The sequence below is a fragment of the Macrosteles quadrilineatus genome, unplaced genomic scaffold (genome assembly GCF_028750875.1).
Source record: "Macrosteles quadrilineatus isolate MER2022 unplaced genomic scaffold, UCM_ALF_1.0 Scaffold_2__2_contigs__length_208266976, whole genome shotgun sequence".
Lineage (NCBI taxonomy): Eukaryota > Metazoa > Arthropoda > Insecta > Hemiptera > Cicadellidae > Macrosteles > Macrosteles quadrilineatus.
Window position 1 is genome coordinate 22,407,875 of NW_026542595.1, and position 16,267 is coordinate 22,424,141.

Consider the following 16,267-nt stretch of genomic DNA (forward strand, 5'->3'; position numbering starts at 1 on the left):
ATTGTCAGTATGCCAAGGGGAAGAAGAGTGGGTCCTCGAAAACAGACGAAGGCGGAGACACCCATCTAGAAAATCCAACTGAGTTTTTAAATATAGAGGTCAGTGGATTGCCAAGACACAGATTATACTAATAAAAGGGGACAGTGGTTTTATTGATATTAATACATCAAAAAGGGCCTAATTAATGGCACAAGGATTCATGTGATCAGAACGGTTGACAACAATGTAAAGTAGAATGTAAAGTCCTAACTGAAACAAGTGAGTAGGGACACATTTTGATTTCGAGGATAAAAATTTGCCCGTCTGAAACAAAATTACCTGTTAAAATGGAAAGAATGCTAATTTCTGTTGTTTTTTTTTATTTGCAGCACAAGCACTTTAATTAAAGAGCAGCACTGTTCTTAGCCAGACCAGTTTCAGTCATGAGCAAATATATATATATATTTGTTGTTTTAAGTAAGGCTACATATTTGAATAGGATACGCATATTCATTACGGAAAATTCTGACCAGGGTAATATTCCTGCAGGTAACTTTAAGACTAAAATCGTAGTAGTCTATTCATGGAAGTGCTTTTGTGATAAAACTATTGTTTTTTAGTGTTTATTTTTAAAAGTGTTTTCTTAAAGCAGCATTTTATGACCCTCAAAATATGCTACATAGGCCAATTGGTTTGATATGATAAAATGTTTTGTTAAATTTGTGTTAAAAAATCTTTAAAAAATAACTACACTATAACATACTTAACCTTAAAAACTAAACTTATTAATTTAATAAATACTAGTGGACCCGAGCACACGGAATCGTGCGCTACGCTAGCAGAGCAATAAATAATTGAAATGGCAGTCTCAAAACATTTACATGCAGTGCATGGATCCACCATTAATTCACCATTTTCAGCCTATCACAGTGCTATTACAAAATATCCCCATTTTTATCTTAGCATGGCGTAATTTCACCATTTCCGCTATTTTATGCGCACTGAAGTATATACACACACTTTCAAATATATTATCATGCAGAAAGTGCTTGTCTGCGACACATAATATTACAATGTTTTTCATGAGCCTAAGTGCACGCTTACGTGAAACTATATTTTACAATGCAATACGTGCGCTATAGTACTGGACCACTATTATAGCGCACTTATTGCATAGTGGACTGCTTATAATACAGTATACATAGGTTTACGATGCATCATAATAAATGTAACACAAAATTTAGTTTTAAATTGAAAACATTTTACTGTAAATGGTTATACTACATTTTTAAATACTATATTCCGAGTGAACACTCGATCATCACCTCTCAACCGGCCTTGTTTTTCTGTGTCACGGACCATGAATTTCAGCCCTTCAAACGATCGTGCACGGCTGCAGGCTACATACAGCTGTCCATGGCCAAAGACAGGCTCTTCAAGCATTATTCCAACTTTGCCAATGCTCTGTCCTTGTGATTTGTTGACTGTCATAACAAACGCAGGTATGATTGGGAACTGCGTGCGTTGCATGGCAAAGGGAAGGGCTGCATCAGAAGGACGTAAATGGATTCTTGGTATGAGAAATCGATTTCCCGAAGACGTTCCGGTTAGAACTTCCACGTCGATAGTGAGTGGATATAAATGTTTCACTCTCAATCGGGTACCATTAATCAGTGCTTTAGCAGTGTCTAAATTTCTTATGAGCATGACGACCGCGTTGACTTTAAGTTTTAATTTATGAGGTGGTAATCCGCTCAATTCAATGCTATTGAGGAATTCGGTTGGGAAATTCAGTGTCTCCGAAACGTCATCAGTTACAATCTTGTCAAAACTGTAATAAGTCGTGAACTCTCCGGGCATCCTTGACATTATCTTTTCGTTTACAGAATGGCAGAATTCGTTTTTCGTAGAGAGGATTGCTCGGTCTGTTATAGTGTTGCTTGTTATAATGCTGTCAAAGTCATTGTATACTTCGTCAATAATATCTCCTGAGCAGATAACGTTCTGAGGAAGTTCAATTATATCATCGCCGAGATCAGAATGAATTGGATATGTCCCATCACCAATTTGATTGAGGAAGCTTATAAAGTCAAGCTCAGATGGCAGCGCACGCATGTTTTGCGTAAGCGTGAGCTGTTTGATTCGTAACCACTCTTCTAAAGATTTCACACATAGCTCAGTTGTAGCTGTTTGCCCAGCGTGTGGTACAACAGGGAGCGTCTGCCTAAAGTCCCCGCATAGGAGTACGGCTTTGCCTCCGAACATTTTTTCGCGATTTTCGGGAACTGATAGGTCACGTAACAAACGGTCGATTGCTTTCAACGCGTAAATCGGACACATTGAGATTTCATCGATTATAATCAATGCTGAACGCCTGATTCTATTGGCAACAGCACTATTAGCTTTGATAGATGATACCGATGACTCAGTGACAGGAATAGGCAATTTGAACTGATTGTGTAATGTTCTGCCTCCCACCAGCAAGCTTGCCGCTATGCCACTGAATGCGCACGGTAGACAGTCAAGACATTTTGAACGTAAATAAAACAGCAACGTCTTTCCACAGCCAGCGTGCGCAGTGAGACAGAGTACTTTTTCGCCTTGTCCTTTTTCAATAGCACCAATAACTTCTGTAATGATTGCTTTTTGTTCGTCATTGGCCATGTTGAACATATGATTGAAGCACTCGCCTTGTTCCATTACGTCGTAACTATCTATGTTTGTTGACTGACAGTTCTGAATTGGAAGCCCTAACTCAGCACAACTTGTGTTGTGAGCGATCAATATATCCTCAATTTCAAGAAGGCCCAAATTATACGCTGCTTGAGAGCACATATCACGAAGTAAGTCTTCACACAGATGGTCTTTGAACTGTTCCCATAGTGCGTTGCAATTTGCGGGTATATTAATAGCACAAATAACTCCAATAAGTTGACGCAACTGTCTAGGAGACTGCGATGTTGTCGCTTCGGCAATAGTATCTTGCCATTGGTCGTCATTACACACAATACCTCTTGCGTTAGCGGCGGCCAAGAATGTTTCGTGAAGTATGCCATCAACTGTAAGAATATCTTCAAAACCCTTCGCACCTTTGACATGTAGTAGCAGGAGACGTAAATTAAAAAGTTCAACATTCTTTGGCGACACATTATAAAGGCGCGTTACGACCTTTTGTCCACCACGCTGCCGTTTACGCCATTCTTTCCTGGTAGAGTCCCATGTGTAATTTTGCGGAATTTCAATGTAGAGTAAATTGTTAGCATCAGAATCTTGTTGGTTAAGTCTGAAAAATGCCTCTAGTTTTGTTTGCTTTGGATTTGCTGCTGCGGCAGCTTCGTTGCCGTTTTGAAAGTATACAGTTTGTTGTTGCGGTAAGTGACAATCAAGACGTTCAATTTTGTGAGATTGGTGATGCATCTCGTATTCAAAAATGCGCCAAATGGCCTCTGTAGATCCCACATAACGACAACTGACGAAAGAGTCAATTTCATCATATACGATCTGCGCTTGGTCGTCACGACTGAACTGTACGTTGGCGCAATCGTAACCCTTGTATATATATTTATACACATATTTGATTGACCTTACAGAGCTGCAGACTTCAGTGTTGATATGGCAGTTGAACTTTTGCAGGAGAAAAGGGTTATAAGGTACAACAAAGCGGTTGTCAACACTCTGACCACGAACATCAACAGTAACGCCTGTATCACGTCTTCTATATGTTGCGTACCCATTGTGGTTCTCTTGCGTTGACTCGGAAAATTCTTTTGAAAACTTCTTGCTGCACTGGCCATCTCTCATACAAACTGAATTCGGGTTTAGAGAGCCGCATGGACCGTGTATCATATGGCTTTTAACTTTGTCATGAAGAGAGGGATGTAGCTCAATATCAGGTATTTCTGCAGACACATACTTGTCGATAACATCCACCTCGCGGATACGATCTTCTTCGTCTAAAGTGATGAGGATATGGGCGTGCGGGAGTCCACGCTTTTGGAACTCAATTGTATAAATCAGAGCAGCCACTTTGCCAAAAATTTGATCTTTCGTAATGTTGTCAATAAGTTAATTCAGTTTACAATGAAAGACGCGGACGGCTAAGTCTGGACGGTAATGTACCGACTCGCCAATTGTTAAGTTGTCAATGATTTCAGGCCACTTCGGGTTGCATGTCATGGTGACGAATAGCGATGGCTTCCCAAATGTTTGCACTATTGCCATTGCATCTAAGTAGTTTTGATTCATATTACGTGGGGAGCCGATGAAAGATGACGGCAAAATGACTTGGCGGCCGATTTGAACATTTTATTCTCCTGCCCTTCTATTGACAAAGTCGGTTATGTTGAGGTAGAGATCAGCTCGTAATTGTGACTGTTGCTTCCGAATGAACTCTAGTCGTGTGCCTTCTATCCTGACATACATATCCACCAACCATTGCAGATAAAGCTTTTGTGAACGGTGCAAAATGCTGAATGGTTCGCGAATTGCAAGACGGTATGATGCATATTGTAACATGGTTAGCTTTTGACGAACAGCTGTTTGATGGGCGGCATCGTGAGTCAAGTCAATGTGCCATCCAGAATCGCCATGGGGGAACAACAATGGATAAGCCAGTGGGTCAAGGGATGGCTCCAAAACGGAAACTCTTCGATCGCCATGAGACTTGTGCTATATGATAAGGTTGCGCTCGCCAGGTGGTGCACCATCTACAGCTTTAAATATAGCTGCCACATCAGTTTGAACGGCATCGTTGAATCTTCTATGATCGTCGTTTCGGTCTCTCTTCATGAACATACAGATGTCAGTTTCTACGCCATCATTTTCGTCCCGACTTAATTCTGCCATAGTTTTGAATGACTGAACGAAAGGGTTTACATTTTCAAGATACGATGTCAACTCTCTCATCAAGGCTTCATCACACTTTTGGTTGGCAGGCATTCGTATTCGTTGCTGAATGGCAGTGTCAACATCGTAAATGTAAATTTGTGCATACTTAGCAGTTTGCCCAGGTGATGGTGCAAGAGTGCCGACGCGGTGATAGAACGTATCGTGGATTTTGAAGTTGTAGACACCGTTTGTTAAGGATTCGTCTAGTTTAGCTTCAGAGCTGATCATGGCAAGAGCAGCGTTATAAGAGCGAATGTGTTTGAGATAATTTTGTGATTTCTTGCGAATAGAAGCATTCGGATGATGAATGTTTTCGATTAGCTCTTGAATGAATTGTGACGGTATAAATGGTGGCAAAGATACTTTACCCTTGTGGCAACACAGGGAAAAATTAGAAGCATTCCTGCCGGTCTTCTCCTTCTCAAAATGCCTCGCTGTACAGGCATCACAGGTCATTGATAGAGGTCCAATTGAGAAAGAAAAGTCGTTTTGGGGCAGCGTTAGGGCGCATTTGTAACCTAATAGTTGAGGTTGTCCAGGTTCATGTGTTGACTGTGATGAGTTAAGTCTGTTACGCGCCACTGTTCTGTAGCTGCGGTCGTCATCACGATTACGCCTCCTGTCTATGTTTCTTTGTCGTCGCGTTGGAGGCATTTAAAAGAAAAAACAACAAATAAACAAATTATAGCTCCACAAAACAACGATAAATGGACAAATTTAGGTAACTATCATGTTAACACGATCCGTTACAAAACAACATCCGTAAAAAGACACAACATCCGTCATAGCGACACAAAACAACGAAAAATACACACATTTAAGATACAACCATACCAACACGATCCGTCTTGGGGGTTATGTTTACACAAACTCAAATTGTAAATAAACGTACTCAATGCGTTTTATTGAATTGAATAAATAACAGCAATTAAACTAAACAGCTGATCAAAATGTAAACAATTATATTCTCCATAAGGATAACATGGGAACTTTCAAAGCCACTGGGGCAGAGCCCAAGGGACTTTTTCAAAAATGTAAGGTCAGTTTGCAAATCTACGTGACACGCTCTTTCCAATGAGACGTCAATGGATAAAATCGGTTAAGAAATGGCGGAGGAGTTCAACCGACAAACTTTCGTGTAGCGTATTAATTATATAGATAATACGCATACAGCTAGAAAATGGCTGGACTACTTCCCTTCTAAGGCTTTATTATTACTGAATTTAATTTTTGACGTCGAGTCAATATATAACACGATGAATTCGTTTTATAAATTAATATGTTTTTTGCGGGGCATTGACCCGCACAGGTTCACTAGTAAATAAATAAATATATGACTATGCCTACTGAAAAATACGGCTATACCATACTTTTATTTTGCCAGGTGAAAGAGACTGAACAAATCTCTCTACTTGTGAATATATCTAAAGAAAGTTAAGCGTCGCATCTTTTATAATGTAATGCTGTAACTTTGTGAGGAATCTCTCGTGCGGAACACAGTATAAACCTTTGTAAGGACATATCAAGTTGACAGGATGTGTGCATGATTTCAAGGCCATCTAAAGCCTTCTGAATTAGACTTACTGTCATGCACAGTTAGTTGAGTTAATATTTTTGAAATCCAAATGCAGTTTAGGAAGAAGAATAAATTTTACTCATATGTGTTTAGGAAAATATTACTAGTTCAATTCATTTTCGGTTTAATATGTTTTAGGAAAGAAGTAGCAGGTTATTTTCCTTCAACGTACTACATTGTCAAAGCGTGTAAACATTATTTGTTGCTGCTACAATGGTTTGTCCCAAATTCTAAACACAAAATATTCAAATTAAAAACCATACACGGTTATTCCCTTGGATTTGACTGCCACAAAAGGTTTATTTTTATAGATCTATAAACATGCTATAAAAAAATTAATCGTTATGATGTGATGTATACACTATTGGGCTTTTTAGTTCTCTTCAAGACCAGAAAACGGTTGATAAAAAGTACTGCAATTGACGAATCTTTTAGCCGACGGACCCTCTGGAGTCTATGCCGGACTTCTCCTCCGTCCATTCATTTACCTGCTGGAATGCCGTGAGTGTAAGAGAGGTCTCTTAAATGGTTAAGAATTTTAAAGACTCTAAGAGCCAAGATGTCTATGGCCTTTCTGCACATGTTCTCAGGGCTGTTGCAGATCTTGTGGTTGTTCCTTTCACGCACCTGGTCAACTTGTGCCTGGCTCATGGATCTTTTCCGGACACTTTAAAAAAGGCCTGGACTCTGCCCATCTTCAAGGGAGGAGACCCTGCACTCATGGAAAATTTCCTCCCCATCTCTATCCTCCCTATCTTTTCTAAGGTGATGGAGACGGTGATGAAGAGGCAACTCCTATCATATTTTGAAAAGAATGGCCTACTGATGGACTCGCAACACGGCTTTCGTAGCGGTCGATCTACCACCTCCGCACTCCTAAGCCTGGTCGACACCATATCCCAGGCCTTCGAGGAAAATGAACCGGCCCACCTTAGCCTGTGTGACCTCAGCAAGGCTTTCGACGTTGTGTCACATGACATCCTTCTGGTCAAGCTGAGAAAATACGGAATTGGTGTCGCAGATTTCAGCTCTCTTGCTGAAGAACCTTGGCAACCGCAAACAACTAGTGACCATCATGGGAGCTACATCTACTTTGGGCTCTTTTCCCCATGGAGTTCCGCAGGGATCAGTTCTGTACCCTCTCCTTTTTACAATCATCATCAATGACCTTGCTTCAACCAGCCATGTCCTCCTGTTTGCAGATGACACCACCTTGGTCACAAAGGGGAAGAACATCAACCCGCTGCTGGAGGAGGCAAACAGCTCCCTGAGGCTGGTCAAGGATTGGTTTATAGCCAACAAACTCAAGATCAACGAGGAGAAGACTCAGATCCGTATGTGTTCCTTGAAGATCGGCCTTGAGGACAACAGCGTCTGATGTGCACGTTCACAAGCGTCACTAGAGGCTAAATAAGCAATCACTACTAATAAGCTATCAACTAAATAAGCGGTCACAAGCGTTCTGCTTGTGATCTGGATGGATTATAATTTAAGTTGGCACCTCCATATTAAAAAGGAATGTGTAAAGCTATCAAGAGTTCTTCACCTTTTCAGGAAGCTTAGGACTACCATTACCAGACCGTAAATAAGTAAATAAGACAAATAAGTCTTAAAATTGCATACACATTCCATTAAGACCATAAAAATCGTTAAAAATATTAATTCTATTATTTCAAAAATGGCGGCCATTTTCCAAAATGGTGGCAAACTTGAAAAGTGGAACACTGTGTATTTTATGGTCTTTATGGAATGTGGATGCAATTTTAAGACTTATTTGACTTATTTACTCTTCGCATTTTCGCTACAAACCTACTTGTTTAGGAGCTACATAATGTAAAATGTACACCGGAAGTAATTGTTCCATAGGCTATAACTCCTAAACGAGTGGGTTTATCGAAAAAATGTCAAGAATAAAAAAGTTTTTAAATTGCATGTTCTATCCGAAAACATGGAGTGTTCCATAAGAAATCTCAAAGTTGACCACCATATTGGAAAATGGCGGCCATTTACAAAAATGTTATTTAATTATTTTTGAACCTCTTTAAAAACAAGGGAATGTTCCCCATTTGAAGTTTGCTGTAAAATCATTAGTTACTGAGATCCCAATGGTGGCACACTTAAAAAAAAAAAAAAACACCCTGTATATCTCACATTTTTGTATCTATTAAAGAGATAGATGTGCCAAGATTCACTTGAAAATGATTCCCTAGACAAACAATTCTACCGATTGCTATCCCACAATAAAGTTTTATTTATACATTTTAATTGTTTTCACCTTTGAGAGATGTAAGCAAAAAGCAAAAAGATGTTCTATTCAAACGTATGCAAACAATTTATTCAGTCACATCTTAATTGTGACTAATGAACACTCATGTCTTTATAGTCATGATTTGACGATACCTATACGGTACGATATTTTTATGCTGATGAGGGATTAAAATCAAACATCGCTTTCTAAATTATAGAAGAAAAACATTACTTCTAAAACTTTTAACTTTTCTTCCTACTGTTGTATTTTTGTATAACCATTGTTTTAGTTAAAATATAAATGAAAACGAGATACCTCAACCTTAACCTTTGTCGATTAATCATTTCGCATTGTGGTTTCTAACAGTTTTAAAATTTTACAAAGATAATTAAAAATCCAATAAATTGTGGATGAAATGGCTCATTTATAGGCAATCCTCATCATGAAAGGATCGTACAAAACTGTTGTATCCGCTTGCAAATTTAAGCATAAATAATTCATCTCACGCGCTGATCCCTTCTCCATCAACTTTGGATTTGCCCTTTGATTGCTTGTTTCAATATTAACACATGTAAAATGTTAGGGGTTTCGATTTTTGCTTTTCCAACATAGCAATTTGAGTTTTTGAAATAATTAGTTCTCAAGATTTGTATTTGAACGATCACATTACTGCGGTCACATTTTATCCACGTAACAGGAAAACTGTAACGAAATGTAGCCTACGTGATTTAGTTTTCATTTTAATAGTTTTTTGTGTTGTTTACTGATCTAAAATTAAAAATTAACAATGTTTTGTGTAAGTTATGGGTCCACCCTCACATGTACATGTGTACATGCATACATGTATATGTGTACATATGTATGAATACTGTACATTGTTTTAAGATATAAATTATTGAAAAGAGGTAAAAAGGTAAATGATTTGATCGATTGGGTAATAATACCTATGTTTTTCTTGTAAGATAAAAGAAATTAAATAGTTTAAACGATGGTAACAAAAGGTGGTATCGCATCAGATACTGTCTTTAGACCGTTACTTAGACGATACTATTAAGAATCGTTTGCAAACAACCATTGACAGTTATTATTTGCTTCAGACCATCGAAACCTTCATAGTTAACAAATGACCACCTGTTTATTGATCCTATATTTTCCATAATCAATATAAACTGTATGTATTCATTTTAAAAGTATTATGTTTTCGCAATACAGTACTGTATACAAAAAATTATTATTGTTTACGTTGACACGGTTCAAACAATATATTTTATTATGAATAGTGGTTGCAATTATGATTTGAAATAATTTTTATTTAATGAAAACATTGACAAATACAATCTAAAAGAATTTCTAATATTTTGCCTCAAATATATTAATCCTTATTTGTTTACAGTATTCATATTCAAGTACTGTTGATAGCGACCTGATCTACAGATACTCAGTTCAATCCATGCAGCTTGGAAGATCGGAGGAAATTTTGTAGATGGAACTGTCGATTGACCTGAGCTGCTGGTAGGTATACCATTCTACTTCCCTATCCGTACAAGATCTAAGAATACGTTTGAGTGGCGGCACTACAACACTTCATATTTGCAGCAAAGCTTTATTCCTCGCCCTTTGCGGGTCGGCCACGGGTTGGCGCAGTGGTCCCTTGGTTGCCATTAGCTGCATAGGCTTTTAATTAACAGCTGTGTCTAAGCACAGAAAACATACTAGTATATAGTGGTCTAAGGAATATGTCAGCCTTAGTCACTAACAAGCCTACAAGATCGCGCTACTCATCCTACACTCATCTCCATTCATAATTGACCTACTTTGTATGGTCCCATATCATTGAAGAGTATTTAAGTATTAAAGTGTTAGATTTTCACTATTCCAGCGTTGCTGCTTTCGCTCCAATCTGTTCATCTTCACTGCTAATGATGCATAGATAATGTTTATATAATGTTAACTGCTGTTTTAAACATAGATTTGGATTATTTTTCCATGTGTAGTCTTGCTTAGGGAACTCCCCACTGTGTATAATGTTGTTATTGTATTCACAAAATGTGTTATTGTTTCTATTTTCATAGTTGAATGGTTTTTTTCATGCTATTGTTACTGATTGGTTAAAGCATTGTTTTGTTATTAGTTTGATTTAACTTAACTTTATTGAACCTTTGTGTAAAATGCAGTTACAGTTAAAAAGATTAATTGATAAAAATAGTTATTTCATCAGTGCAACCCATTTACTTGTATATATTTCCCGTACAAAAAAGATAAAACTATTGTAAGACTGATATTCAATTTAACATATCGTACATATATTTTTCCGATGTATAAGTAGACTATGTTACGCTACAACACCATCTAGTCTGTAGATCTAGCCTAGTCTCTAAATTGGCTGAGTTTTTTTTTTTTTGTAAGTCTGACAATGAACTGGAGTATAGCTTCTTTCGAATTGGTCAGAATTCTTCGGCAAGGAAGCCTAGACCACTAAAAGTAGGCTTCAAGGATTGATCTAGCGTTGCCACATTTATGAGAGAATTTAATGAATCAGCTCTCACAGAAATTGACTCAAGACTAGAGAATGTTACGGGTCTCCAGAGACAGGACTAACGAGGAAAGAAGGCATCTCAGGTAATGTTGTGATACTCTGGAAGCGCTAAAGAAAAATGGCAATACTGATCTCACGCTTAAATATCGAAATGGAGTTATCTAAGATTGTTAAGATAAAAAAAAAACTAGTCACGCATGATCGCAACAACCTCCAAGCGTATATATGCAAAACGTCAATCGACTCCGCACTAAGCTGGCAACTTTTAGGAAATTGTTATCCACTGCCGTCTACGATATTGTTGCTTTGCTGGAAACTAATATTTCAGATGACATATTTAACCAAGAAATTGTTCCTCCTGGCTACAAAATATTTAGGAAGGACCGTTTCTGCTTAACCAGCAACAAATGCAGTGGAGGAGGAGTTCTTGTTGCGATCAAATCAGAGTAAATCAAATCAGAGTGGTCAAGGAATTGCCATCTCCTGTCCCCGATATTGAATGTATTTACATACCTCCGCAAGGACCATCGGCTGATTATGATCGCTTTTGTGAAGGTGTTGATCAGATCTTATCAACCGAGCCAAACTTCTTCAAGTGTCTCCTCATTGGTGACTTCAGCCTGCCGCTTGTAGACTAGACTGCTAACATAACTATGCCATCCTGCAACTCCTCTAGAAGACTGATAGACTTGGCAAATCTCCATTCCTTTTATCAAATTAACAATGTGCCTAAAGCCAGGGGGGTCACTCTTGATCTGGCATTTTCCATGTTGGTTCAGTGCCGATTTGAAAAAAAACCAGTCGTGCTGAAGAAGTCACTTCATGCTCTATACAAATGTTCGTTGCTACGTGCCGACTACGAGGAAGTCAGTAGAGCCCAATGAGTCCAATGAGCCTACACCCACCACCCTTAGACGACCTGTCGCTGAACAGTGCGCTGAAGTAAATAGATCGTTTTTTTTTGCCGCACTCTGTATATATATACTGTGTATATATTTATTTTACAGCATGCGTCGAATCCAGCTGAAACATGTAATCTATTCGCAAACTATTTCTCTTCTGTATATAGACAGCCTTCAACAACACTAGTGTATCCATTTGACACTCATCTCAATATTTCATCCTGCGTCTTATCCCCTGAAGATGTCTTAAGAAACTGATGTCACTGGATCCTCACAAAGGAATAAGACCTGATGAAATACCTCCATCCGTCTTAAAACACTGTATCGAACTTATTGCTCCCCAGCTAACTGTTCTTTACAATGACAGCCTAGCATCTGGTGTATTTCCCGCTGAATTTAAAATGGGTTTCGTAGTGCCAATACACAAGTCTGCGTCTAAAGAGGAAGAACTATAGAATATTGTGATTCAGCCTGCCCTTGCTAAAATCTTCGAGAGTCTCCTTCTTGATGCAATTAGTTTATCCTTCAAGAGCTTGTTAAGTGTGGCTCAGCACAGTTTTGCAGGGTAGATCTACGCACACTAATCTTCTTATTTTGCAACATCACATAATTACAGCATCCAAGGAGCAACCAGTTTCCATTTATACTGTCTTTAGTAACGCATTCGACTACATCAGCCACGACTATATTTTGGCAAAGTTAAAAGGGTTTGGCATAGTCGAAAGCCTGTTGAGATGGTTTGAATCACATCTTAAAGACACCTTAGATGTCAAGTTTGCAGGCAAGTCAATCCCTTTCCCTGCGGTTTCAGGAGTCCCCCAGGGTTCTCATCTGGATCCATTACTTTTCAATATATTTGTTAACGATGTTGTGGATTGTATCGACTCTCAGTACTTGCTGTTTTCCGACGATATCAAGGTTTTCAAGTGTATAAAGTCTCAGGCAGACTGTTACGCCCTGCAACAATGTTTGCACTCAATCGACAACTGGTGCCTAGATAACAGCATGGATATCAATGTTTCAAAATCTGCAGTGTTGTCCTGTCACCGCACCGAACAATGTATTGACTTCTTCTACACAATGAATAATGTCATCCTGCCACGGAAGAGTGCTATACGAGACCTAGGAGTTTTAATGTCATACGAATTGAACCCTGGCCTGCACATAAATACAATCTGCAATAAAGCCTCCAAAGCTCTAGGTTTTGTCATTAGATGTGGTAGATACAGACTTGATGCTAATGCTTGAGAACTCTGTACATGACTCAGGTTAGGCCTGTGCTGGAATATGACAGCTTGAGTAAAAAAAAATCAGAATCGCTTTCTTCGCTCTATTAGCGTCAAGTTGGGCCATGAATTCTATGCAGTACCGATTGAAGATATTCGCATTGATATGAGACTTCTTAGACTGAGCGACCGTAGACAATCTGCAGACCTGTCTTTTCTCTGGAAGTTGTTGAATGGTGAAATTGATGCACCAGAAATACTTTGACTAATTAACTTCCACGTTCCCCGACACTTCAGGCACATTAAACTCTTCAACAAAGCTTCTTTTTCTACAAACTATGCCTTCCACAGTACGATTCCACGGCTCTACAGACTAGGAAATCAAGCATGCCAACATGTTGATATGTTCACCTGCAAACTGAAAGCCATAAAAAAATCCTAGTTGAAGTTGTTATTGTTATGTGGTTGATGAGAATGTGTGCTAGGGTCACTGTCTAGAATTTGCTGCCTTGTTTGCCTTGTTTGTTGCCTTGTTTGCCTTGTTGTAGAATTTCACATAAATATTTATTGCAGTGTTAACATTTTTCACTCATAGTTTACGTCACCGTTATTATATTTATTGTCATTGTGTTTTTTGTCTATTCTGTCAAATATATTTATATTTTTGTTTGTTATTTTTATTATATTGTAGTATGTATCTATTTTTATCTGTTAATATTATTTTTCTCTCAAATTTTGCATGTTTGTTAGCTATGTACTTGATTACGTATGATCCAACCTTTGCCAATGCATTTTTGGTACATTCCTGTTGATGTCATTTTTCATGTTGGGAATCCTTTTTAATGTCTAGCAGGATGAATTTTAATTTGACATATACAGGGTGTTTTTTTAAAAACTTGCATCTTTATTTATGTAAAAACCGCAATAGATAGAAATATGCAGTTTGCGGGAATCATCTATTGACGTAGGGGGCCCAATTGTTTTGAATTCAACGTTACATTCACATTCCCCCCTTTCCCCCCTGCCTTCAACTAATTTTTTTTTTTTAAATAGCAAGGTACCCCTTGTGACATATCAAATGAAAGAGCATGAAAAAAGAAAATGTTTGATGAAAAAAAAATTGAAAATCGGTTCATAAATTTGCGAGATATCCCCCCCCCTCCCCCGAACTAAATTTTTTTTAATAGCAAGGTACCCCTTGTAACATATCAAATGAAAGAGCATGAAAAAAGAAAATGTTTGATGAAATTTATTTTGCATTTGATATGTCACAAGGGCGGGTACCTTGCTATTAAAAAACAAGTTATGGGTAAGGGAAAATGGGGGGAATTATCTCACAAATTCATGAGCCGATTTTAATTTTTTTCCACCAAACTTTTTATTTTTTCATGATCTTTCATTTGATATGTCACAAGGGGTACCTTGCTATTAAAAAAAATTAAGTTCCGGGGGGAGGGGGGAATATTCACACATTTATGAACCGATTTTCAATTTTTTTTCATCAAACATTTTCTTTTTTATGCTCTTTTATTTGATATGTCACAAGGGGTACCTTGCTATTTAAAAAAATTAAGTTTTGGGGCAGGGGGGGAAAGGGGGGAATGTGAATGTAACTTTAAATTCAAAACAATTAGGCCCCCTTCGTCAATAGATGATAACCGCCAACTGCATATTTCTATCTATCGCGGTTTTTACATAAATAAAGATGCAAGTTAAAAAAAAACACCCTGTATATTTATAAATATTTATCTTGTAACTTGCCACTCATGTGTTTATTGATTGTAAAAATGGTGTTTACCGTATGAATAAATAAATAAATGAATAAATAAATTAATTAATAAATTAAATTAATTAATTAATAAACAAATAAATAAATAAATATATAAATAAATAAATTAATTAATTAACAAACAAATAAATAAATAAAATAATTAATTAATAAATAAACAAATAAATAAACACCTACAATTAGGTGTGTAATCATGGTATTTTACACTTTCGGCAAGCCTCGAGCGGGTTTCGCATGGGTTCCCACCATATTTATTCATTTCCTAGATCTAGACTTCAGCTGATTTTACCAACCTATTTCAGTAAACAACAACTTTGTCCATTACTGTCTAAATGACATCTATAGTCAACTATTCAAACATTCCTACTAGCCAAACATTCTTTATCAGTAGTAGAAATAATGAAAATTTATTTTTATTTTCAGGAAAATAAAGGCTTAGGCCTACAGAAAATATTGCAAAAGTGGAATTACTACATTTACACAAAACAATTGTTTAACCGACATATAATTGAGGTAATACATGTTTCACTATTGTAAAATACTTCCCAATTTTTAGTCTTTAGACAGTGCAGTTTTTTATATACAGTACTACATGAGGAAAGTCGTTGTTTCAAGGGAACGAGAGAGTAATTGGCTATAAAAGCTTGGTAAGAGGTTCCCTAATTGAATTTTACAACGTTAAGAGTCTCTGAAAGGAAGAATATTTACCTTTTGTTGAAATGTAAATGATTCATGAGCACATTGCTCATTGTTCATTGTGAACTATTGCTTAGCTATTGTTTCTCATCTACTATGCACCATACAGGTTGTTTTCAAAACAAATGACCTGTATAGGGAGGGACTCATTTAAGCTTTGAAGTATTACTCAACATCAAACTATTATAATGCTTATTAGAGCTTATTTATTGAGCTTAATAATGCTTATTAAGTTCAATAGACACGCATAACGTTTTTAATTATTAATATCTGCCCAAAAACCCTTTATTTTGTAAATTAACTATTTCAGTTTTCTCAATCTATAGAGTTATGGTATAGATTGGAATCTATACCAGCCTATATCATTTTGTATCAACCTGAACAAACATGTTTATGAGTGGGATTCGCATTTTTATATTTTATTACCT

General features: G+C 37.3%; 2 protein-coding genes across 2 annotated transcripts; both read right to left on the reverse strand.

Moving 5' to 3' along the window:
- Positions 1 to 1,254: 1,254 nt before the first annotated feature.
- On the reverse strand, positions 1,255 to 2,094 carry LOC128983997 (ATP-dependent DNA helicase PIF1-like). The gene has a single exon (XM_054403279.1). The coding sequence runs from the start codon at positions 2,092 to 2,094 to the stop codon at positions 1,255 to 1,257; it is 840 nt and encodes a 279-aa protein (XP_054259254.1).
- Positions 2,095 to 2,144: 50 nt separating this feature from the next.
- LOC128983998 (uncharacterized) lies at positions 2,145 to 4,401 on the reverse strand. The gene is made up of 3 exons (XM_054403280.1): positions 4,297 to 4,401; positions 2,398 to 3,969; positions 2,145 to 2,264 (listed from the first exon to the last, which is right to left on the reverse strand). Exons 1-3 carry the CDS (start codon positions 4,399 to 4,401, stop codon positions 2,145 to 2,147), a joined length of 1,797 nt encoding a protein of 598 aa, XP_054259255.1.
- Between the last annotated feature and the right edge of the window lie 11,866 nt (positions 4,402 to 16,267).